Source organism: Capra hircus, chromosome 26, assembly GCF_001704415.2.
Source record: "Capra hircus breed San Clemente chromosome 26, ASM170441v1, whole genome shotgun sequence".
In the NCBI taxonomy this organism is placed as follows: domain Eukaryota; kingdom Metazoa; phylum Chordata; class Mammalia; order Artiodactyla; family Bovidae; genus Capra; species Capra hircus.
This window is the reverse complement of record NC_030833.1, coordinates 4,735,633-4,762,305: the sequence shown is the minus strand read 5'-3', so window position 1 is coordinate 4,762,305 and position 26,673 is coordinate 4,735,633. Positions and strand designations below refer to the sequence as shown.

The window sequence follows — 26,673 nt, the reverse complement described above, 5'->3', positions numbered from 1 at the left end:
CATGAACTCCTTATAGCCAAATTCAGACTTAAATTGAAGAAAGTAGGGAAAACCACTAGAACATTCAGGCATGACCTAAATCAAATCCCTTATGATTATACAGTGGAAGTAAGAAACAGGTTTAAGGGACTAGATCTGATAGACAGAGTGCCTGATGAACTATGGACAGAGGTTCGTGACATTGTACAGGAGACAGGGATCAAGACCATCTCCAAGAAAAAGAAACACGGAAAGGCAAAATGGCTGTCTGAGGAGGCCTTACAAATTGCTGTGAAAAGAAGAGACACAAAAGGCAAAGGAGAAGAGGAAAGATGAGATGTCAGAGGAGTCTACAAATGGAGTCTCCAATTGTGTCCCTGTGTCCTGGGGGAGGAGGGGTTTGGGGTGAGGACAGAGGTTGAGGACCAGACCGCAGACCGCAGACCGCAGCCCCAGCTGCTAGGGAGGCATCAGCACATTCATTAGCAACTTTCTCTAGTATTGCTATCATAGCCTCTATGTTCTTATAAAGTGGAAGAGCACAGTATTCTATATGGTAACCTAGCTCATTATAACAAGACTACGTGTGTTGATTGGAGGTACTACGACGATCCCTGAAACATTCAAGTTTCATAGAACCATTTGGACCCCTGCCAAATAATGTTTCAGCTGGTTCCGTTAACATGAAAGTAAGAGAACGCACATTTGTTAAACAGGTTTAGAACAGCAAGGCTTTCCAGGTGGCACCCTTGGCCGGGGGACCTATGCATACTGTGCCCTCTGGAGTGGGGGACCTGGGTGCTGTGGTTGGGAAAGCCTGGAGGGGCTCAGGGACCAAGGAGCCTGGCTCCTCTCCAAGCTAGAGTTTCCGATTCCGAACTGACTCTAGACATCCTCCCCCACACATCCTCTCCCACGCACGCCAGGCCTGCATGAGGGTCCAGGCTGTAGAAAGCCATCCGATTAGATCACTAAGAACCTGGCTTCAGATCTGCACTCAGTGGCTGCTTTCTGGGACGAAGAAGATGGTCTCAGGGTGGATAAGGGCAGGAAGGAGAGCCTCTTCTGGAAATTGGTAGGTGTCTGCCTACACTTTGCAGAATAGCCAGTTTCCAGGGCTTCCAAGAGGCCAACCAGAAAGCAAGAGGCTGCCGACGTCTACCTGTGTGGCTATGAACCACACACAGGGGCACCAATACAGCACCTGGGGCTGGCTGCACGATGGTTATTTAGACCCAGAGAAGTGTCAGATCCAAGGAGACAACTCCAATCCACAGGCTTTGGTGAGATGATCAAAAGAAATTGTGATGCTGATGGTCAAGCTAACCTGGATTACCTGGTCTTCTCCCAGCATGCTTTGTAAGCATCAGCTCATTAGAGAAATCCCATCCCTTTGACATTCATTAGCAACTTTCTCTAGTATTGTTATCATAGCCTCTATGTTCTTATAAAATGGAAGAGCACCGTATTCTATATAGTAACCTAGCTCATCATAACAGGACCGCGTGTGTTGATTGGAGGTCCTACGACAATCCCTGAAACATTCAAGTTTCATAGAACCGTTTGGACCCCTGCCGAATAATGTTTCAGCTGGTTCCGTTAACACAAAAGTAAGAGAATGCGTGTTTGTTAAGCAGGTTTAGAACAGCAAGGCTTTCCAGGTGGCTCAGGGGTAAAGAATCCACCTGCAGTGCAGGAGACGGTGTGATCCCCAGGTCGGGAAGATGGAGAAGGAAATGGCAGCCCACCCCTTATGGAGTGGGGAGTTCCCTGAGCAGCGGAGCCTGGCGGGGTGCAGTCCACGGGGTCACAAAAGAGTCAGACACGAGTGAGCAACTTATCAACAGGAGAGCAGCAGAGCATTACTCAGTGGCACCTTCTCCCTGAAAATAAAGCCCCTCACTGTTCCACGGACAGGAGGCCGGGGCAAGAGGCCAGGACTGGGCCTTACAAGAGCGGCTGAGACTGTGAAGAGGCAGCTGGCCTGGTTGTTCCTTAAGAAGTGAGTGAAGTGAAAGTCGCTCAGTCATGTTTGACTCTCTGCGACCCCATGGACTGTATAGCCCATGGAATCCTCCAGGCCAGAATACTGGAGTGGGAAGCCTTTCCCTTCTCCAGGGGATCTTCCCAACCCAGGGATCGAACCCAGGTCTCCTGCATTGCAGGCGGATTCTTTACCAGCTGAGCCACAGGGCAAGCCCAAGGTTTTCACTGAATACCCATTGGCTTCTTTACCTTCTACCTTCAGCGGTGATAGGGGAGCCTGTCTCTTCATTCCCTAACCATGAGCTGTGGTTCCACTCACCTGATTTTCCTATGTCTTAAATATTTCCGCAAATCCATGTATGATCTGAGGAGTGAGATAGCTTGTCCTCTAAAGACACCAAACTCTGTTCAAACGCTGAGATGAGTAAATGCAGGCTTCACCTCTTGCTGTGTCCTTTGCACAAATGTTATACATGAAATGAGAAGCAATTATTACCCTTAGCTTCCTTGTTACTTGTCCCCATTATTAAAATCTGAAATAAAGTTCACGCCACCAAAGAACATAGATGTTTTAGCTTCAAAGAACTTAGAACATTTTCACTGAGGTTGATATTTTTAATACATTCAGTTTCACAATAGGTTAACTTATTAGAATTATTAGAATAAGTTATTAGAATTATAATTTTGACTTTGTAGAACTTGGGGGTGGGAGGTTATGGAGAACTGACTTTTCAAAGAGTGAACATAATTTTGTGGCTAAGTACACATTTCACAGGGAATTTTGACTGCTTTTTAAATATCTGTCTTGACTGTTCAACAATGATCTCCCTGGGGGCGGGTACCTGGCTTAGCAAGGTGTTAACCACATTGCAGGTATGCAGTGCTTCTCGAAGGAAAACGATGTTATTTCCAGGGCAGATTGTTCATCTCTGTTAGTTTCCTAAAGGATTTTACCTTCTGTCCAGAGAACTGCTGCTTTGTAAATTACACTACGGGAATTCTGTTCCCTTAGGCTCTAGTTCTATCACAATGTGAAAGGTGATTATTTCAGAATCCTGACATCATTGACCCGGCTAAAGTGTAGGATATGCAAGTCTAAAAGATTCCCAAAGTGATTTTCTGAGAGAATATCCTACAGGTAAAGTAGGCCAAATCCATCTGGTGTTTTTAAAAAAATATTCCAGGTCACCCACTGTCCTCTCGTGAGCCATGAACTAGTTCCATCCACCTGTGCAATCCATCACTGCGCTGTGCCCCTGCCCTGGCCCTGACTCAGGATATACCTGAAAGTCACAGAACCAGACCCCACTGCTTGCTGAGCCTCCAGCCACCAGGAGTCTGCGATGGGTGATGCTCCCTCACCTGTGTCGGGGACACTGCAGCAGCCGAGCAGAGCGTCGGCTGAAGGGGGTTTCAGAACTCGCCAAAATATGACATTTCTATTTTGACTGAACTAACCACAGTCTTTTAAACAAAAATATATTTAACCTTCTTAGCATGAGGCTATGGAGCTATAATTTCCATCTTTCCTTGATCTTCTTCCTTCCTCGTCTTTTCCCTGCCAAAAGTCCACCTTGGAAACTCAAAACTGAATGTCAGCCTCTCTACCCAGCACTGGGTTTAAGTTAGATCAGAGGCGGAGGGTCCAGAAGTCCAGGTCGCACACCCCTAAGTCTCTCCTTCCCTTCTAACACCCGGCCTAGGAAAAACAATTTCTGGATCCCTCCTTGTCTGCAAGTCTCCATTCACAGGGTGGAAGCAAAATGCGTGGTCCCTCCTGTGGGGAATGAGGTCACAGGTAGCAAAGTGCTTTGAGGCGAGGCGTGTAACACAAGCCTTTATTACTTAAGAGAGTGAGGCCAGGTCAGAAGGTCGACAGGCTCACAATCATGGCCCTGCTTTGAACACGACGCGGACCGCCGAGCTTTCTTCTTCACCTTCCCCACCCTCACGGGAAGCGTCCTTTGTCAAGGATGCATCATTTATGAAGAACATAGTGTCGTGAGATGTGAAAACTGTCCCCGAGTGACGGTCAGACAGGGCCACACTTTTCCCTGCTGATGACTCAGCCACACCAGCCAGTTACTGCTCTGAGAGCTGGCGTTCAACAGGAGACCTAGCCACCAAACGAGGGCACAGACTTCAGAATAGAATTCCATCCCTTGGGGCAGACTCCATGGGCTTTCTCTGCTCCTGCTTCCGCTGGTATCTGGCCTTCTGGTAGAAGATGATGATGACCGCAGTGACCACATTTAGGAGGATGACCAGCAGGGTGAGCCAAAACGAGTATCCATAAGTGTGGGACGTCCCTTGTTGAGTGGCAGCTGGATAGAGCGGATACAGCCTCTGGGCCAGCTCTTCTGAGAGACGATTGGACTGCGTGTTCCCCACAAAGAGCACCATGGTTATGAATGTGAAGGATGCTGAAGGGAAGAAAGAGTTTGTAAATAACATGGTGGTATATTTCAATGAATATTTTTATTTTTAAGATTTTTTTATTGGAGGGTAGTTGCTTTACAATGTTGCATTAGTTTCTGCTGTACAATGAAGTGAGTCGGCCCCATGCGTACATATGCCCCCTCCCTCTTGGACCTCCCGCCCCCCTACCCCAACTCCACCCTCTAGGTCACCACAGGGCCTTGAACCGACTTCCTGTGCTATAGAGCAGGCTCCCCCCAAGCTGTCTGTTTTGCACACGGTGGCGTGTATGTGTCCGTCCTAGTCTCCCCATTCCTCCGACCCTCCCTTCCCCCACTGCGTCCCCAAGTCTGCTGCCTATGTCTGCGTCTCTATTTCTGCCTTGGAAATACTTTCATCTGTTTTCCTGGATTCCACATATAGGCGTTAATGTACATTTTTAAGGTCACTTTTTTTCCCTTTATCAAACATGCGCACTGTGGGCTTTCACTGAACGTCTACACTGGGATTTACTCTCTTCTCCACATTAGGGAGAAGGTAAAAGAAATAAAAGACGCACGCTAGACTCTAGACCCCAAAAGCTAGCAATAACACAGGGCAGCTGTGACCAGGAGCAAACATTCAGCTCAAGCCCTTTCGGAACGAGTTGAACCCTGCCCGCTTCCCAGAGCGATGAACTGAGCCTGCGCGCTGCATAAGCGATGGGACAAGTGATTGATCACGGGGGTCGACAGGACAACTGTCTAGAGAGGACCAGTGTGGTGGGGAGGCCGAGGCAAGACGAGAAAAACAGCCAGCCCAAACATCTATCCATTGTGATGCACGGTGAGCATCCTGGTCTGGGAGACACAAGTCCAGCTGATGGGGAGGGGTCTGGAGGGTCCTGAGCACAAGATACAGAGGCTGAGCCCACCTGGGAAGCTCTGGGGACCCACCAGCCTGGCAACTGGGGTCTCATTCAACCCATAACAGGGGGCAGCGTTTAACCAGGAAGGCTCTCTTTAGAAAGTGAGTGAAAGTCATTCAGTTGTGTCTAACTCTTTACGACCCCATGGACTATACAGTCCATGGAATTCTCCAGGCCAGAATCCTGGAGTGGGTAGCCTTTCCCTTCTCCAGAGGATCTTCCCAACCCAGGGATTGAACCCAGGTCTCCCACATTGCAGGTGGATTCTTTACCAGCCGGGCCACAAGGGAAGCCCAAGAATACTGGAGTGGGTAGCCTATCCCTTCTCCAGCAGATCTTCCCAACCCAGGAATCGAACCGGGGTCTCCCACACTGCAGGCAGATTCTTTACCAACTGAGCTATGAGGGAATCCCTCTTTAGTAAACTCATCCTTTATTATTCACAATGTCCTGCACTAGAGAACCTTTCTTAGTCTTGGCTTTGGAAAGCCCCCTTGGCTTCAACCATGGTTCTGGAGTCAGAGAGAGCAGGGTCAAGGCCTCCAGCCGCAAGTCTTGGGAGATGCGCTCAGCTGCTCTGAACCTCGATCTTCATCTTCCAAAGGTGGGGAGCTACAAACCCCGAGGAGTTTCGAGGCTGTGTGGGGCTATGGGGGTTGCCGGGGGAGGAGTTTCCTTTCGCGGTCAGGAGAATATCCTAAAATCAACCGTGTATTCTGCGAATACACTGGAAATCACTGAATGGCACCCTTAAATGGGTAGACTGTATGGTATGGGAGTCATATCTCAATAGATTGTTCAAAAAGGCAGAGGAAGGAGGGTCAGAAGGCGGCTGTGCTGGATTTGTGATGAGCCGTCCAGTGGAGTCAGGCTGACTGTGCTGGGCGGCCATCCAGGAGTCCCCAGGACGGAGGTCCAGACCGACACACACTCTCTGACTCTTCCTCTGCTGACGTTTACCCAAAACTAGGAGGACATTCAGCACCCAACATGCCCTGCCCATAACCCACACCCAGGACCAGCCCTCCAGAGGCCCTAATTAGAGGGCTTCTGGGTGAGGCGTTTTTATTCCCCTTGAGGACAGTCTTTCATCTTCAACATAATGCATTTATTTCTTAATAATAACAGGAGTGGGAGTGCACGAAGCCCCTCCCCTCTGCGCTGTGTGTCTCACACCCCGTAATTATCCCTCATTCTGCTCTTGGGAAGTTTCTTCTAAAAGCTTTAGTCAGAAAGGAGCAAAACCCAGAAATGGGCTACACACTGTTCTCTGAAGTGGATGCTCACGACTTTGACTTAAACCACGAGGGCACCTGCCAATGGACACAGATGCTGAGCTGAGCCCCCAGCGGAAGGGGACACCGCTCACTGCCTGCTTCTGTGGTTCCTGGGACAGAAGGTTTACGGGGCCTGGAGGGAGCCCTGTGGCAGACGGAGGAGCCCCCAAGGGCTCAGGGCGCTGGCCTTCCACCCCCCTGGCCTGTCCCCGTGGGCGTGGGATGTGCCGATTACAGATAATGATCCCTTATTAGGGCAGTCACCTTGAAAGTGAAAGTGAAGTCGCTCAGTCGTGTCTGACTTTTTGCAGCCCATGGACTGTAGCCTACCAGGCTCCTCTGCCCATGGAATTTTCCAGGCAAGAGTACTGGAGTGGGTTGCCAATTCCTTCTCCAGGGGATCTTCCCAACCCAGGAATCGAACACAGGTCTCCCGCATTGCAGGCAGACGTACCATCTGAGCCACCAGGGAAGCCCTTAAAATTCCTGGCTCTGACACTGAAGCGTTAGGTGGTTTTCCAATAGAGTTCCTCATTCAAGTGAAATCATATTCCATGCCCATTGGCATTGAATTTCAACAGAGATATGCAACGATTTGTTTTAGAGCTTGAACAACTGAACAAGGACCTAAACAGTTTTGCATAAAGTTCAACAGTACTGCTACGAACTTCCTCCAGACCAAGGGCTCCAGCCTGCAGAGCAGCCGACAGACATGAGATGAAGGTGTGAGGAAGAAGCAGAGGAAACAGTTTGGCACGCAAATTCCTCCCTGCTCTCGGTTCCCGGGCTGAGGACCGAGTGTGTTGGGGCAGACCATCTGCAGTGCTCTCCCTGGCTCTGCTGTCATCTCCAGCTCCTCTCAGACTACAGTTCTGTCCCCTGTGGCCAGGGTCACCATGCCAGGCTGGGCTCAGAGGGCACAGGGGCCCGGGAGGGAGGCTGCAAGTCATGCTTTTGTCCTCAAAGCAGCATCTCATCCTGTTGCTTCAGAGACAAGCCAGCAAACTGCTCCCCTTCTTCCTGTAGCCAAGGAGCCTGAGTCCAAGCCCAGCCTGGAGAGGCATGTGCGGCCCTTCCCTTAGCCACAGGGCACCTCAGGGCAGCCTGACCCCGCCCCCGGTGCCAGAGTGACCCAAGGCAGGGACCCGGAGATGGTGTATTTGTGCACAAAGCCCGCTGCAGACTGAGCCTCGGGGGGCCCCGAGTTTTCAGCAATTCTTCAACCAAACGGGGCCCAAGTCTGCCCTTTGAGAGTTGGAGGCTGCTCACCTCCGCCTCACACATCAAAGTCTCTGATTGTGCTTCTGCCCACCTCACAGCCGCTCTGTGTGTCAGAACTTGCCCCGAGCCTGAGGAGGAATGCGGCGGGAGCTTGCTGCCCATCAAACAATTCTTTGTTGTTAGAACCAGGTGTGGACTGGGGGTGGGGAGGCTGCTGGCCTTGCTTCCCATGTCTTCCTCCACAAACATGCATCAGGCCTCTGCCCTGAGCAAAGCCAGCTCATACTCAACAGTGGAGGAAGACACTGAAGCTAGGGGCTTCCTCCTGCAGAGACGAGGGCATGGGTTCTGGACCCTGCAGGTGTAGACAGAGCAACGAGGGTGGATTTTGTCCGCCTGGCCCCACCCAACCCATCCCTCTGGTCCTAGTGATCAACATTGCTCTCAGATCCCTCCCCCTCAGCCCCAGCTCCAGGTGGTCAGTGTCCTCAGCCAAAGTGGGTCAGTCAGTGAATTCAACCCTGCCAGCTATGGAGATAGCTCCAGAAATGGAGGAGGCCAACTCTGGCAAGAGTCAGGTTTTGGGGGAAAAGAAAAATCATCTTTTCTCCTGCGGTTGCTGCATCTGTGATGGGCCAGAAAGAACTGGCAGATGTCTCGCCTTTAGGAGGACCAGCCTAGCTACTTACTGACGGAGGGAACACAGGAGGGAGGAGAGGTCTGAAGGCTCAGGCTGAGATCCTGGATCCAGCTGTACCTGAAGCCACTGCTTCCCTTAGCTTCTTCATCACATGAGCAAAAATTAAAAGAATCTATTTTTTTCACCCTGGCAATGAGTGCCAATGAGTGTTGCCTTTGGTTTGGTTGACGTGAACTACAGTCATAGAAGCAGCTTGGGGCACAGAACCCTGGTGTCTGGATGAGGGCCTCTGAGTTTTGAACCAACCCCTCCAGATCCACCGTGAGATGGGAAGCCCAAACGCTCATTCCTGGCCGGCAGCTGATGCCCTTTAAGTTTGTTTTGATCATAAATGCACAGAAAGAAAGGAAAGGGCTGGTCATGTGCGGATGTGGCTACACCAGCCTGATCCCAGATGCTCAGAGCTGAGAGGTGGGTGTGCAGGCTTGCCCGGGGCAGACCGGATTTCCACCTGTTGTCCTGCATGATGTTTAGGAATCCCAGCTTGTTTGGTCAGAGTGTTGAGAGGCTCTCCCTGGTATCCATGCCAGAATGGGGCTGGCTTCTTAAATATGAGCTTGAAAGAGGCCACAGTGGAAGCACGTGTGCACTCACACCACACAGGGCTGCGCTCAGGGCTTCCCTCCACAGAAAGCCAGCTGTCCGTGGTCTCAGCACAGCCCTGCTGGGATCCACAGCACAGCGGCGCCTCCAGCCACCTGCACTGGCCAGTGTGACGATGGCCTCACAGGACAGGAAGCTGCCCAGAGCCCGCCATCCGAGACTTCTTGATGCCCCTAGATCCAGAGCACCTATCTTCTCCCTGAAAGTTCCTGGTCTGTGTTTAAATATACCACGTGCAACACACACACGACCACTGCCAGGGCCAGCCCATTAGTTCAGTTCAGTTCAGTCACTCAGGCGTGTCTAGCTCTTTGCAACCCCATGGACTGCTGCATGCCAGGCCTCCCTGTCCACCACCAACTCCTGGAGCTTAATCAAACTCATGTCCATTGAGTCAGTGATACCATCCAACCATCTCATCCTCTGTCGTCCCCTTCTCTTCCTGCCTTCAATCTTTCCCAGCATCAGGGTCTTTTCCAATGAGTCAGTCCTTCACATCAGGTGGCCAAAGTATTGGAGTTTCAGCTTCAGCATCAGTCCTTCCAATGAATATTCAGGACTGATTTCCTTTAGGACTGATTGGTTGGATCTCCTTGCAGTCCAAGGGACTCTCAAGCGTCTTCTCCAGCACCACAGTTCAAAAGCATCAATTCTTCGGCACTCAGCTTTCTTTATGGTACAAATCTCACATCCGTACATGACTACTGGAAAAACCATAGCTTTGACTAGACAGACCTTTGTTGGCAAAGTAACGTCTCTGCTTTTTAATATGCTGTCTAGGTTGGACATAACTTTTCTTCCAAAGAATAAGCATCTTTTAATTTCATGGCTGCAGTCACCATATGCAGTGATTTTGGAACCTCAGAAAATGAAGTCTCTCACTGTTTCCACTGTTTCCCCATCTATTTGCCATGAAGTGATGGGACCAGATGCCATGATCTTAGTTTTGTGAATACTGAGGTTTAAGCCAGTTTTCTCACCACTCTCCTCTTTCACTTTCATCAAGAGGCTCTTTAGTTCCTCTTTGCTTTCTGCCATAAGGGTGGTGTCATCTGCATATCTGAGGTTATTGATATTTTTCTTGGCAATCTTGATTTCAGCTTGTGTCTCATCCAGGCTGGCATCCCATTAGTAGGATGGGCCACTTTTGATCCACTCTCAAGATCAGGTTCTCGTGGTAGAGTGAGGGACAGAGCAGGAGAAACCCCACTGTTGGGCAGGGGCAACAAGGCTCCCACTGGACCAAGCCCCTGGGCAAGCACAGTGGCCCCAGAACCCGTGAGACCCTCAGAGAGTTCAAAACACTGTGACCCCAACTGAAACCCACTTCCCATTCCCCACCCCAACGGCTTTCCCCCAACACAGACAACACAACCTCGCAGCACCACCCAGCTGACACCCAGGATTCACAGGTCGCCCACAACGAGGGCGTCGGCCCAGACGCTCCACAAGGGTGTTCTCAGTGGCTCTGTGCCACCTTCGTGTTTAGATGTTAGGCCAAGTCGACAGCTGTTCTATGGGGGCAAGAAGGGGACTAAGTAAATGTGCACATGTGTGTGTGTGCACATGTGTGTGTGCACGTGTGTGCCTCTCCACCTCACATGGAACCTACTTTGCAGTCAAGCATGCAGCAGGAGCCCAGGGAATGCTTTACTGACGTGCGTGTCCCTGTTTAACGCCTTACCCTGGATACTCGAAGGCAAAGACTGGGTATATCATACATTTTAAACACCTAACACGCCCTCCTTACCCACAGTCCACCCCTCCCCAGGGCACCCGAAGCACATCTGAAGATGCTGAATAAAAGCTGAAGGCTTAAAAAAAAATAAAAATTAAAATTAAAAAAAATAAACAAGAAAAAAAATTTTTTTAAAAGCTGAAGGCTTGTGAAAATAAGCCTCAGCCCCCCGCACTCGACTCAGCACATTCTGAATGCCCAGGGTCCGACAGTGAGTGTGTGCGTCCTCATGTGAGAGGGAACCAGGGGGACAGAGGCCGGGGCTGGCCGATACTGACCGCTGAGCCCGCTCCAGGTGTACACGCCCATCGGCCCCAGGAACGTCTGGTAGGGGTTGCTGACGCTGTTGTAGAAGGTGAACCCGGCACTCAGCAGCGAACTGAACAAACCAAGGGCCAGGAACACGATGACCACCGAGTGCAGAGTCTTCGGGGAAGAATTGGTCAATGTCCCTAAAACTGAAACAAGGTCTGGTAAGTACGTGGTGCCCCCGACGCAAAGACCAGCTTTGGACCCAAGGGCTGGTCCACCCTCCCGGGGCCCCTTCCCGTTCCACCGGCTTAGGCACTGGGGCTAGACACCCTCAGCCTTTCCATAACAGTTCCATATTTCCGGAGTGCAGGGGAGCGCCAGACATGGATCTCCACACGTGTGAAATGAAACACGGACGCCCTGGGCCCTCTGCCATCAGTCCCTGCTTTTGTCACCCTCCTTTCTCTGACCACCAGCCAGCCTCCCCTGGTGTCTGCTTTCCCTGCTCCCTCCGCTGTTTGCAATACAAGATGGTCAGCCACCAGAGGTGCATTGGCCCCACTCATCTGGGAGCCCAGCCACGTGTTTATAGAACATCTCCAAGAGCTGTCTGTGCATTGAGCCCCTTAGGAGACTGCTGCTACATTCAGTAAAGTGTTTACCAGGACATGCAGTGAAAGAAGGCAAAACTAACCTGGGAGTAAGATTTCAGAGTCCTCAGGAATACACTAACAACATCACTGGAATGGCAAGGTGTGGGAACCGTGGTAGGAGAGACAAGAAAGCCCTCCTCAGTGATCAACCAGCCCCAAGAAAAAGAAATGGAAAAGGCAAAACGGTTGTCTGTGAGGCCTTACAAATAGCTGAGAAAAAAAGAGAAGCAAAAGGCAAAGGAGAAAAGGAAAGATATATCCATCTGAATGCAGAGTTCAGATGGAAAGCCTTCCTCAGAGATCAATGCAAAGAAATAGAGGAAAACACTAGAATGGGAGAGACTAGAGATCTCGTCAAGAAAATTAGAGATACCAAGGGAACATTTCTTGCAAAGATGGGCTCAATAAAGGACAGAAATGGCAGGGACCTAACAGAAGCAGAAGATATTAAGAAGAGGTGGCAAGAATACAGAAGAACTATCGTCATCTCACAGGCCAGCAAAGTAATGCTCAGAACCCTTCAATAGTAAGTGAACCGAGAACTTCCAGATGTTCATGCTGGATTTAGAAAAGGCAGAGGAACTGGAAATCAATTGCCAACATCCGTTGGATCATCGAAAAAACAAGAGAGTTCCAGACAAACATCTACTTCTGCATCATTGACTATGCTAAAGCCTTTGACGGTGTGGATCACAACAAACTATGGAAAATTCTGAAAGAAAAGGGAATACCAGATCACCTGACCTGCCTCCTGAGAAATCTGAATGCAGGTAAGAAACAACAGTTAGAACCAGACATGGAACAACAGACTGGTTCCAAATTGGGAAAGGAGTACGTCAAGGCTGTATACTGTCACCCTGCTTATTTAACTTACATGCTGAGTATATCATGAGAAATGTCAAGCAAGATGAAGCGTAAGCTGGAGTCAGGGTTGCCAGGAGAAGTATCAATAGCCTCAGATATGCAGATGACACCACCCTTATGGCAGAAAGTCAAGAAGAACTAGAGTCTCTTGATGAAAGTGAAAGAGGACAGTGAAAAAGCTGGCTTAAAACTCAATGTTCAAAAAACTAAGATCATGGCATCCGGTCCCATTACTTCATGACAAATAGGGGAACAATGGAAACAGTGAGAGACTTTATTTTCTGGGGCTCCAAAATCACTGCAGATGGTGACTGCAGCCATGAAATTAAAAGATGCTTGCTCCTTGGAAGAAAAGCTATGACAACTTAGACAGCACATTAAAAAGCAGAGACATTACTTTGTCAACAAAGGTCTGTCTAGTCAAAGCTATGGTTTTTCCAGTGGTCATGTATGGATGTGAGAGTTGGACTATAAAGAAAGCTGAGAGCTGAAGAATTGATGCTTTTCAACAGTGGTGTTGGAGAAGACTCTTGAGAGTCCCTTGGACTGCAAGGAAATCCAATCAGTCCATCCTAAAGGAGATCAACCTTGAATATTCATTGGAAGGACTGATGCTGAAGCTGAAACTCCAATACTTTGGCCACCTGATGTGAAGGACTGACTCATTGGAAAAGACCCTGATGCTGGGAAAGATTGAAGGCGGGAGGAAAAGGGGACGACAAAGGATGAGATGGTTGGATGGCATCACCGACTCAATGGACATGAGTTTGAGCAAACTCTGGGAGCTGGTGATGGACAGGGAGGCCTGCAGCCCATGGGGTCCCAAAGAGTCAGACACAATTGAGTAACTGAACTGAACTGAGGAACCAGGGTGGGGGCGGGAGAGAAAGAGTCAGAGCTTCCTTCTTTTCATTCCTGTTTCTCAGGGCCCCTAGGAGACAGCCGGAGTTTCTCACATCTTCACCCAGAGCAGCTTAAAAGAACAGAAACCGAAATAGCCACAGAAGCTTTCTTGTTCTGCTGTGGGTGGTGAGTTTTAAGGAACAGGGCCCTGGAAGCCAGAGGGGACCCCGGATGTCGTGCAGGCGGGAGCTGCTGAGTATCATGCCAGACCACGTCCTGGGAACAAGGAGCCCTCCGTCTGCAAGGTGGCCCTTTCCATCCCTGTGGTACCTTAGCCGTTCAAAGGTTCTTCATCCTGCATTTCTATGATATTAACCCTGGGTCCTAATGCTCCTTTGGGACCAATGCAGAATCCACTCCATCCTCTCCTGCCTGGAGCTTCTCCCAACATTTGAAAAGAGGATGTAAACCCAGTGAGTTATTCATAAGACATGATTCCACGGCTCCTGGCATCCTGGCCCTGACTGCACACACACTCTAGTCTGACCATCCTCCCCATTCGTGGTGGCCAGATGGGCTCAGGACTCCTGTTAAGATGCGGCACTCCCTGTGCCATCTCTGTCTATCTCTAACACCTACGTGTTAGTCGCTCAGACATTTTTATTTTAAACCAGCAGTATTCTGTGAAGGAGCTAAATTTGTCATCAATGGACAGAGGGTAGATATGAGAGATTTGAGCCAGCAAGTCAGCCTTCAGACATCCCGGCAGTGGGGATACAGTCGTAAAGACCCTCGTGCGTGACAGAGTTCATCCTGAAGGCCAGGTCACATGGCCCGGCCTGGGCTGGAACCATCCCTGGCTGGACGGAGCGGGGACGCAATGCCAGGCATGCAGGGCTGAGCAGAAGGCAGGCAAGCGTGGCAGCCAAAGCCTGCAGAAGAGGACAGAGGCAGGAAAGGAAACAGCCAGGAGGGAGACACAGGTGTGGTCTCCGGTAAGCAGCCGCAGCCCTGCCAACCCCACAGGGGACCAGGGAGGACAGGAGAGGGAAATACCAGCTCAGCAACACGCAGGCCATGAGCTCACTGCCCAGGAAGCCAGGCCCCAGGGGCAGAGTCCAGCACACACATGGCCGGTCCGCTCCTCCCTGGTACTGTCTGGCCCTGTCGCCATTTCTGTTGGTGACCCATGGGCGGGGATTTCTGTTGGTGACCCATGGGAGGGGCTAAGTGCTCTGCACAGCTCGCTGGTTTACGCACTTTGGATATGTCCTCTTGGTGATGCACTCGGTGAGAAGTCTGACAGGCCTTGGCTTAGCTGAGGACATGGTCCTCTCTGTCATCTGCTGTCGCCCAGGCGAGGAGCCCTGCCCTCCTCGGGGGAGGGACCATCTGCACTGAGACTGTTCCAAGGTCCGACCCTCAACCCGAGGCTCTGGCTTCTTGGTCTCTCACCCCGGAGACGAGTGAGGAGCTTTGCCAGGCTGTGAGGCAGCACACTACTATTTAGTGACTTGTGGAAGATGACGTCAGAGTAAAAAACAAGAAGCAGGACACACCTGTTTCAAGGCACAAGGTCAAATGCTGTGGATCCTTCCAAACTTAGTCACCCCGGGGAAGAACCGCTTCTCCTACGTTCCACGACCCCCTGGCTCTGCCTGAGCACCAAGGAGGAAGCTCCAGCTCCAGATCAGAAGTTTCCTGGGGACTAAGGGAACTCTGTCCTTAGCCAATGAGACATAATTTGGATGCTTAACTAGAAAATAGGGCTCCCCAGATGGCACTGGTGGTAAAGAACCCGTCTGTCAACGCAGGAGACACAAAAGACGCAGATCCAATCCCTAGGTCCCCTGGAGGAGGAACTGGCAACCCACTCCAGGATCCTTGCCTGGAAGATTCCATGGACAGAGCCACCTGGCGGGCAACAGTCCAAGGGGTTGCAATGAGTCGGATACCACTGAGCAACCTAGCACACTAGAAAATAAAAATTTCAGCATGGGACAAATGTCACGTGTCCAAGTGCCCGAAGTTCCCTAGGGAAACCTTACCAAATCTGTAAATGGATGGTCATTTTTGAATGGTTACTATTCCACATTGTAGAGTAAATTAGAAAGGAGCAACCTGGTGAAGCTCAGTGGTAAAGAATCCACTTGCCGATGCAGGAAACGCAGGAGTCCTGGGTTCGATCCCTGGGTTGGGAGGATCCCCTGGAGTAGGAATCCCACTCCACCATTCTTGCCTGGAGAATCCCACGGACAGAGAAGCCTGGTGGGCTACAGTCCATGGGGCCACAAGGAGTCAGACATGACCGAGCGACTGAGCAGACACCCAGACATCAGTTCTCAAAGCGGAGTCAATTTGACTGATGCTTTTCTATGAATTCATGTGACAGTTTAGGTTAAGTTTAACTGCCACATTTCAAAATTGTATTTCAGCCTCTGAGTTGCCCCACAGGTATGACAGCTGTATCTCCTGTACCTTCCAGCCACCCAACCTTCCCCCCAACCCCGCTTAGAACTCAGACAGTGAAAGCTATAAATTCAGTGAAAGTTGAGCAAGAATGAAATCACAATCAACCTCCACAGCATCTGACAGCTGCTCTCTGCCTACGAAATTAGCAAATACATTCAGTTCTTTTTTTCTTGTTTTGAACGGCCCGAGCGTCAGAATTGAGAAAGCCATCCCACAGTTGGAACCAATTGTCAATTCTGGCAGCTCCAGCAAAGAGGCCCGAATGCACTGGGAGGTGGGCAGTGCGGAAATGAGGGGTCATCTGAACATCCGGGCTTCCTGGGCCTAAAGATTTATATTCAAGCCTCACTGGCCACCTGTCCCTTCTAGTCTGCTTTTCAGGAAGTCCCAGGAAATTGAGGCAGAGCCGCTGGCTTTTATGTGGGGAGGAGCAGCCTCCATGCCCCACTCAACCATCTGGGCACCAGGGGTCCTGACCCAAGGGAACTCCTGAATCTCTGGGCCCCAGTGTACCCCTGGAAGGACTCCACACACACCGGAGTGTGGCCTGGGAGCTCTCCCGGCATGTCCCAGCTGCTGGCCTGGGAAACTGACCAGGGTTATCTCAGTCGGGGCAGAGGCAGCAGGTGGCTTCCAAGGTGGCTCGACACAGTGGTTTAGAATCCACCTGCCAAGGCAAGAGACGAAGGTTTGATCCCTGGGTCGGGAAGATCCCTTGGAGGAGGAAATGGCAACCCAGTCCAGTGGGCTGAAGTGGCGTTATCTTGCCTGGGAAAGTCCATGGACAGAGGAGCCTGGTGGGCTACAGTCCATGGGGTCACAAAGAGTCACACAGAACTGAGCGACGGAGCAGGCACGCACACACATCTCTGTGGGAAGAGTAGGGAAAGCCTCTTCTGCCCCTTTATGCTCCACCTCCCTGCGGGGCCACGTCTCTAGTGGCAAATAAGAAGTCACTCCTACCCGAGGGAAAGTGTGGGATGTATGTGGGGTAGGACTGGGCGGGTAGGAATGGTAAGAAGGGGCTTTCTGTACATTCTGGAGATATAAACCTCCTTTCTTTGTTCTTGCAGTTACTTGATTTTTTTGCACCAGATTCACTTCCTTCATCATTTTAAATGTGAGCAAATAGTACAGCTGTAACTTCCCTGAGAACAGAAAGGGATGGAAAGAGACTAGGAGGAGAAGAGGCACACTTGGGGTGAAACTCCCCTGTGTTCTCATAGTGACCTGCACACACCTTTAACCTACAAGTACGGCAGGCTCCTGGATTTAACCGATAAGGGTGTCTTTCTCTAGAAAGACTGAGCGGTGAATCCTCCCAGGCAGGGGCTCTGTGCAGTTCCACTCAGGATCCAAGCCCCTCACTTATGTAACAGCTGCCCAGGGAGGATTTTTTTAAACTGAAATTAAATAACTAGAACTTTTGGAGTAGCCAGGCAACGTGCTCACTCGTGGACACATGGCCCTTTTCATCTGGGTGCTGGACAAGCTGGGATCCTCGGGACGAGGCTGGTGGAGCTCCCGGTGAACCTGAGCTGCCCAAACAGTCTAGTTATGCCATGGATAGGTTCCTCCCCAGGTTGGACTGATTATTTTCCCCGGGTGACACACTGTTGGCTGAATTATTTTTGCACGTTGAGCTCAGCCACCGTGGCTTCACGCTGCTCTTTCATTTCAGAAATCGACAGCCCCAGATTGGCACCATGTGATAAATCCTAGGCTGGAACAGAACAGGGTTTTAGCAATATTTACCACGCTTTGGAGGTTTCAGTCAGACCTCTTCCTGGCTAAGAAACTGACCTGGTTAACTTCTTATTTGAAAAGGCAATCTGTCACTGCAGGGCAGAAAAGTGGCATTCATATCGATGATTTTACTGGGCTGCCAATGGCCAGTTTCTGATTGGAAATGAGCCTGTGTGGTCCTGAGGAAACCATCTCACTGCAAGCTTGTAATCCTGCTCCCTGGGGACCGCGTCCACATACCTACACCTGCCAAGGCACCATCTACCTTGTGGCTACATGGCTTTTCCCCTCTCTGCAAGGACAGTTGGCAAGTGCTCCCACTTCAACGACTGCTAAAGATGCCAGCACTGAAGGCCCCCTGGGTTCTGAGCAGTCCCTAGCAGATTGTTAGCCCCTGAAATTGAGAAGCACCTCAGTGTCGGGGAAGTAGAGTGTCGTCTAAACACCTGTGTGGCTGCAGGCAGGGACCTGAAGCTGGAATGTGGGTCTCTGGGGACCAAGAATAAAAAAAGAGAGGCAGGCAAAGCAAATGCAAATACGCTGCCTCCTTTGCGGGCACACACTGCCCTGCAGTGTCCACCGGGCCCCGCCGCCTTCAGGGTTATCCTTGCCCACGGCTGTCCCCACCCTCCAACAGTCACTGTGCTCACGTCACCCCCTCAGGGCTCTAGAGACAGACTGGCCCACCCAGATCTCTCCTGAGCTCCCCAGGAGGCAGGGAGGCAGGGAGCTCACTGAAGCCCTTTACCTCAAACGGGAACCAATTGATTGTAAACAGACACTGTATGAAAATGTAAAAATTCCCAGCCTGTTAACTCGTATTTTAAAAATTGAACATGTATCTGGAAATTCAGGAGCCGGAGGGAGTTTTGGTTTCGCAAATTGTATTCACAGAACTGCAAGGGGGACTGAATCTCTGAAAGCCTTCGTCTCTGGTTCCCACGGAGTGAATTCTCCTCCTTTTCCCGAGGAGCTGAGGTCGGTTCCAGAGAAGATGCGCAATGCTGCTAAAATACTGGCAGAGACTTTGCTTTTGCTAAGGCCTAAAAGGCAGATTCATAATTTGGAAATATAATTATGCTGCTCTGGAATTCAGGAAGTCATTTCATTAATAAAGTCACAAATTAGAGCTAGAACTTGGAGTTACGGTCAAAGGCTCAAACTCCCAGCATTGTGCATGGCATGAGGACTAAATATTGCATTTGTGTAAGATAGAAAATGATGTAAGTTTCGGGCTTCCCTGGTGGTCTAGGGGCTAAGACTCCAAGCTCCCAGTGCAGGGGGCCCAAGTTCCGTCCCTGGTCAGGAACCTGGATCCCACATGCAGCAACTGAAGAGCCGCATGCTGTAAATAAAAGGTCCCACAACCAAGTGGGAGTCCCACAACTTTAGTCCCACAGCTAAGATCTGGTGCTGAAAATAAACAAAGGAATAAAAATAAACACGAAAAAAAGGCGAGTCAGCACTTGAACAGAATTAGACTTCTGTAAGATAGCTGAGAGCTTTTTCTGTGTTATAAACCTACCATCTTATGGCCTCAGGAAACACTAGTTTTTAAAAAAAATGACGTATGTTTACAAAGAAAAAGGTGATGACTGCATAATACCTGATAAAGCCTGTATAGTAAGCTGCATGAAACACCATTCAGAACAAATCTATTTAAGGTGCTAGTTTATAAATTATGTTTCTAAATTTATAAAGCAGTGGTATGTATTTAAACTTTGAATGCCAAGTAAGTAGCTAAATTGTGCTTATTCTCAATGAATTTTTGTTTTCTGCGCATTGAGAGTAGAGCAGTAGTGTGTACGAAATCAGACAAAAATAGGAATTTCTGTAAAATATTCAATTAATATAAGTGATGGAAATCTAATATCAATTCCAACAGCAATGAGATTGTTTGGAAGTAAGAATGCAAATTCAAATCAGTGAAAGTAATGAACCTGAGATACAGGGGTAATAAATTGCCCATATTTTCCGCTTCATTTTTTCTTGTCAATAAACTGGTGCTGTTTAAGGCTTCCCTAGTAGCTCAGATGGTAACGAATCTGCCTGAGATGAAGGAGACTCAGGTTCAATCCTTGGATCCGGAAGATTCTCCTGGAGAAGGGAACAGCAACCCACTCCAGTATTTTTGTCTGGGAAATCCCAAAGACAGAGGAGCCTGGTGGGCTAAGATCCATGGGGTCACAAAGAGTCGGAGATGACTGAGCCACTAACACACACACACGCGCACACACACGCACACACTCACACACACACACACACACACACACACACTGTTTAAACGCAACTCTACCAGAAGGATTTCGACTGTTTTGCTAATAGACCCAACCAGACCTGAGGAAGCTGAAAAAGTTTGGTGAATTTTCAAGATTAAAAATATAAGATCATATCTACAGCCCAATTAAAATTTACCCGGAAATTATTTCTGAAGGGCTATTTGACCAGAACGCAGGATGACATCAATTTTACCTAGTTAATTCAGCCTCATTGTGTACATTCAAATGAGCTATAATTACCTTCAAAATTTTTGTCTGGTTCTGCAAGTCCATGATTCAATTCTTGAATACTCTTCCCACGAAGGAGCCCATAGGTGATGATCACACTACCATTCGAAGAGGAGTCACTGATGGCGATCGTGCTGCGGATCCACTGCTGGGTCGCCAGAACAACGCAAAGGACAACGAAAGCCCCCAGGCTGGTGACGAAGCTGAGTAAGAATGTCAGCGTTTTCTTCGCCGTGGGCATTTTCTCAGGACGATAAGGGTCCTCGGGTAAAAAAGCAGAGATCTTTTTATGCTATTTTGGGGCCTTCTCTTTTGGAGTCCAGTGTTTAGAAATGAAGTCTCACACTGTCTTGTGAAATATGAAACCTCATTCTTCAAGAGGAAGGGTTACACTGTTGAACATTGGACTGTGACTAGGGTCATAAAGATTTATGGTAGCTGAACTTTGGTCTGGAGTGACAGGTTGCTATGGTTATAGCCAACCGGGAGGAACAGGGGTAAACACGGTCTTCCTGAGACATCGCCAATCACACAACTAACTTATAACTCTTTTTTTTTTAAGTGCCTTGAAAACAAAATCAGCCTACCACATCAGGACAGAACTAGAATTCCTAAATAATACGCCTTGTACCCCTCAAATGTTACTGATTCTAGCAGCCAACAACACAGAGTCCCACCAGCCAAGGGTTAATGATGTGACCCTAACAAAGGTTCCAAAGGAAATCCTAAAGAGATGAAGCTCTTGCTACAAGTCCTAGGGACTGGAAAGAGGAAAGCCGACACCTTATTTTCAGACTTTGATAAAGAAGTGCCCCTTTCAAATTTCCTCTTTCAAACTGGATCACACTCATCTGTTATTTAAATTGTAACTTGAGAGGTTTCATCTCTCTCGTTAGTTCTCTGATGGAACTGATTCTGAACAGTCCTGCTTTGTCTTTGCCACTCTGTTCTCTCTGTTGGGTGATAAATAGTTGGTAAACGATCATTTCTGGCTCTTAGAGGAAGTCCTCCATTTGTCAAGAAGATCATTTCTTGAGTTAATAAATAGATGTTTGCAGCATATTAGATATACTGCTTTTTATTATACTCTATATTGGACTTCCCTGGTGGCTCAGGGACTAAAGAATCTGTCTGCAGTGCAGGAGACCCAGGTTCAATCCCTGGGTCGGACGATCCCCTGGAGAAGGGAATGGCAATCCACTGCAGTATTCTTACATGGAGAATACCCAGGGACAGAAGAGCCTGGCGGGCTGCAGTCCACGAGGTCACAAGGAGTCGGCCACAACTGAGTGACTACCACTTTCTCTGGCTCTAAAGTTAGAGTCATACTGTACATGTACATTTTCATCCTGCGCTTTTCTTGGATAGCACCTAACTTGTTTGTGGAATGAGTTGATACTCTGTTTTTCCCACTAGAATGACCAGGCCACCACTCATTTAACAATGTTCTCTTCTGGCTATTTTGTGTATTCTTAGTTTTTCTGTTCCTATAAACTTACATGAGAACAGATTAAGAATTGTTGGTTCAAACAGACATTTCAATACCAAAGCCAAATTGGCCTCTCACTGATAAGCCCGCCAGCAATGGAAGAGAGTGCTCTTTCCTACAGGACTAGAAAATGCTGGCTATTGATTGCATAAATTGTGGCAATTTTTATAGGGACTATTGCATTCTGTTGGAATTCTATGATTTTCTGTCCCTACAGTTTTGTCTTTTCTAGAATTTCATAGAAATGGTTCCTTACAGTATGCAGTCTTCCTTTCCCAGTTTGAGATTCACCTGATTACCTCTAAATTTGTTTATCTGTTCAGCAATTGATGGATATTTGGGTAGATTCAAGTTATTGGCTGAAAACTCCAATACTTTGGCCACCTGATGCAAAGAACTGACTCATTTGGAAAGACCCTATTGCTGGGAAAGATTGAAGGAAAGAGGAAAAGGGGATGACAGAGGATGAGATGGTTGGATGGCATCACCAACTCAATGGACATGAGTTTGAGTAAACTCCGGGAGTTGGTGACGGACAGGGAGGCCTGGTGTGCCGCAGTCCATGGGGTCCAAGAGTTGGACATGACTGAGCTACTAAACTGAACTGAACTGAAAGTTATTGGCTATTTTGAATAAAGTTGTTCTGAACATTAAAGTACTAGTCTTTCTGTGAATATACGCTTTCCTTTCTTTCACTTAAATGTACAGGAGAAAAATTGCTGGGACACACAGCGAAAGTGAAGTTGCTCAGTCGTGTCCGACTCTTTGTGACCCCATGGACTACAGCCTACCAGGCTCCTCTGTCCATGGGATTGTCCAGGCAAGAGTACTGGAGTGGGTTGCCATTTCCTTCTCCAGAGGATCTTCCTGACCCAGACATCCAGTAAACGTACTTGACTGCTGAAGAAACTGATGAAGTGTTTCCCTAGGTGTCTGTTCCCATATGCATCCCCACAAGCAGTGCCTGGTGTTTCCAGCTGCTTCGTGTCCTCACCAACATTCGCTATCACCAGTGTTTCTAAAAAATGCCATTGTAACGAGTGCTTAGTGGTATCTCACCACGGTTTTGATGGTTTCACAAATATTAATGGTGTTGGACATCTTTTTATGAGCTTATTTTTTACCTGTATCCTTCCTTTGGAGAAGTATCTGTTTGAATCTTTTGCTCTTTTCTTAAATTGGTTTGACCCCTTTTTGTTCAGTTTTAAGAGTTTTTTATATGTATATTTTGCATATACGTCCTTTACTAGGTTTATGTTTTGCAAACATTTTCTCCCAATCTCTGGCTTGCATTTTTGTTTTCTTTATAGTATCTTTCAAAGAGAAACATTTTCTAATCTGGATGAAGTCTAAGTACCAGTAGGACAGAGGAGCCGGCTGGGCTACAGACCACGGGGTTGCAAAAAGCTGAACACAACTGGGTGACTGAGCACACAGACAAACACACACAGTAAGCACCGACTGTTTTAATTTTATGGATTGTGCTTTAAATGTCTGGGCGTCCCTGTGGCTCAGCTGGTAAAGAATCCACCTGCAATGCGGGCTTTGCCTAACCCAAGATTGCAAAGGTATTTTCCCCCTGTTTTGTTCTAGAATATTCATGAATTCAGTTCTTATACTTAAGATTATTTTCTTATTTTGAGTTTTTTTCAAAATAGTATGAAGTAAGGGCTGAGATTCATTCTTATACATGTGGGTATGCAATTGATTTCTTGAAAACAGTATCCTTTCCTTGGTGGATTGTCTTGGCATCCTTATTAGAAATCAGATGACCACATTTGTTTGGGTCTCTTTCTGGATTCTCCATTATAAAGTCTATCTTCCCAGCTCTGTGTCAACTCCAAGCACTGTTGGTCATGCTGCTTTCCAGAGGCTCTTATCTGTGACTCCAGATACCTTCCTCCCACCCGTATGGACCAACCCTCAACCAAAGATTCGAGGGATGCCCTCTGCAGATCTTGAGAGCTTGCTTTTGATTCGTTCTCTCTCCAGGGTCTTACACCAGTCTTAGCCAGTTTTGCTTCCCCAGTCTCTGATTTCTGCACCTCGAGGTGACTATTGGTTCTCCACGGCTTACTCTCCTGCACCATGCCCTGCGGATTCCTCCTTGGAAACTTCCTGATGCAGGGGTCAGTCACACCTCATTCTTTTCTTTTCTCAGGAATGAAAGCCCATATGTGGCCAGATGTCCAGTGTCTAGAAACCACCCTTTTATGTGTAATTTTCCGCTTTATTGCCGAGGGCCAATCTGCCCCCCATTCTTCCATCAGGGTCAGAAGAGGCAGGCAGCGTTTATTCTTGAATGTCAGCATGGTTGCCCCATTGTCTTCCCCTCAAAATTTTGTACATATTATTCTGTTATCTTTTAACATTGAATGATGCCACGCAAGAGTCTGGGGGCAGCTTTGTTTCTTCTCTCTGATTATGACTTTCTTATTCTCATAGCATAGTTGCAAAAGTCTTTATTCATGAAATGCAGTTGCTTGGCCTGAATGTATTTTGTATAGATTGCTCTGTATCTCTTTTTGCTTCTTATTCTGGGATTGTCTTTTCAATATCTCATTTGGTTCATTGCAGATACAGTTTTGTGGGTTTTGGTTTTTGTTTTTGTTTTTGTTTTTTTTTTTTTTGTATCCTATTTCTGTATTCATTGAAATCCTACCTTGAGGCACACCAGTCACTCACGTGTTGGGTTATCTTTGACCTTCACATCCACCATCTCTCCTAATAGCTTTGGTCTCTTTGTCTTCCTTCCCCTGCCTTGCTGTTCCTTTCTTCTCTGAGGCTAGCTCGTCTTTCAGTCAAGTCTTATTCCAGTTTATGTATTTAATCCCAAATCATGCAGTTTGGAGTTTCAGTTTGTCTCCCTCGCTCTAAAGCTTTCCATTCATTTGGGTTTTCTTCTTTTGCCACCTCATCATTTATTTCTTACTTTAATAAACTCTTATTATAAATCCTCACATAGCATACCAGTACTGTTAGTCAGTCAGTTGTGTCCAACTTGTTGTGACCCCATGGACTGTAGCCCACCAGGCTCCTATGTCCATGGATTCTCCAGGCAAGACTAGAGGGGGGAGCCATGCCCTCCTCCAGGGGATCTTCCAGACCCAGGGATCGAACCTGGGTCTCCTGCACTGCAGGCAGATTCCTTACTGTTTCAAATACAAAAGGAATTCTTTACCAGCTGAGCCACCAGGGAAGCCCTATGTTAGCATAAGACAAGCAGAAAGAACAGTTCAGTGAATTGTGTGCTTTTCCAGCGGCAGGCAGTTCATTCGTCTTTATTTCCTTTTGCTGTATATCTGCATACTTGCCTTGGCACTTTTTTAAAAAAATCTTGCTTATTTTTAACCTGGGCAGTTCTGTCCAACCATTGCTGTGCTCTAGTATGTCGCAAATGATTCCCTTGATATTTTTCTTACCTTATCTGGGGTCACTTTGTCTCATCTTCCCCAAGCTTCAGCTTTTGGCTGGATGACTTTCTTGCATTTTTGTTCTCACTGAATGCATCCAGGAAGAAAGAATGAACAGAGCTTTCACAAAATACGTAAATCAAGTTGACATAAGCTCACACACACCTCGGGTAAGTCCATGCAAATCCGCGGCAGGGCCAGAGACCAGGGCACCTGTCTTGTTCTCTTTCCTGGCTAGGTTTCTTTTGGCTCTGCTCCTGAGTTCATGAACTTTCCTCCTTGTCCAGAACTTTCATCCTCTCAGCTTTAAACTATGGCAAAAACAGAAGTAAAATAAATGCCTCTGTCCCAGAAGTCTCTTTGCATTTTATTAGCTCTAATGTTGTTGCACACCTACATCCTAGAGTTGGGGGGAGGGGAGGTCTTGTTACTGGAATTGCTTTAGGTTCATTGTGAATTTCAGTTCAGTTCAATTCAGTCACTCAGTTGTGTCCGGCTCTTTGTGACCCCGTGGACTGCAGTGCACCAGGCCTCCCTGTCCATCACCAACTCCTGGAGTCCACCCAAACCCATGTCCATTGAGTCGGTGATGACATCCAGCCATCTCATCCTCTGTCATCCCCTTCTCCTCCTGCTCCCAATCCCTCCCAGCATCAGGGTCTTTTCAAATGAGTCACCTCTTTGCATCAGGTGATCAAAGTATTGGAGTTTCAGCTTCAACATCAGTCTTTCCAATGAACACCCAGGACTGATCTCCTTTAGGATGGACTGTTTGGATCTCCTTGCAGTCCAAGGCACTCTCAAGAATCTTCTCCAACACCACAGTTCAAAAGCATCAATTCTTCAGCGCTCAGCTTTCTTTATAGTCCAACTCTCACATCCATACATGACTACTGGAAAACCATACTTTGTTGGCAAAGTAATGTCTCTGCTTTTTAATATGCTGTCTAGGTTGGTCATAACTTTCCTTCCAAGAGGCAAGCGTCTTTTAATTTCATGGCTGTGACCTCCATCTGCAGTGATTTTGGAGCCCAGAAAAATAAAGTCAGCCACTATTTCCCCATCTATTTGCCATGAAGTGATGGAACTGGATGCCATGATCTTAGTTTTCTGAATGTTGAGCTTTAAGTCAATTTTTTCACTCTCTTATTTCACTTTCATCAAGAGGCTCTTTAGTTCTTCACTTTCTGCCATAATGGTGGTGTCACTGCATATCTGAGGTTATTGATATTTCTCCTGGCAATCTTGATTCCAGCTTGTGCTTCCTCCAGCCCAACGTTTCTCATGATGTACTCTGCATAGAAGTTATATAAGCAGGGTGACAATATGCAGCCTTGACATACTCCTTTTCCTATTTGGAACTAGTCTGTTGTTCCATGTCCAGTTCTAACTGTTGCTTCCTAACCTGCATATAGGTTTTTCAACAGGCAGGTCAAGTGGTCTGGTATTCCCATCTCTTTCAGAATTTTCCAGTTTCTTGTGATCCACACAGTCAAAGGCTTTGGCATAGTCAACAAAGCAGAAATAGATGTTTTTCTGGAACTCTCTTGCTTTTTCCATGATCCAGAGGATGTTGGCAATTTGATCTCTGGTTCCTCTGCCTTT

General features: G+C 48.0%; 1 protein-coding gene across 1 annotated transcript; it reads right to left on the bottom strand.

The window, feature by feature from the left end:
* Positions 2,942–20,560, bottom strand: CLRN3 (clarin 3). The gene is made up of 3 exons (XM_005698600.3): positions 20,179–20,560; positions 11,108–11,287; positions 2,942–4,388 (listed from the first exon to the last, which is right to left on the bottom strand). The coding sequence occupies exons 1-3, from the start codon at positions 20,405–20,407 to the stop codon at positions 4,108–4,110; spliced, it is 690 nt and encodes a 229-aa protein (XP_005698657.1). The 5' UTR covers positions 20,408–20,560; the 3' UTR covers positions 2,942–4,107.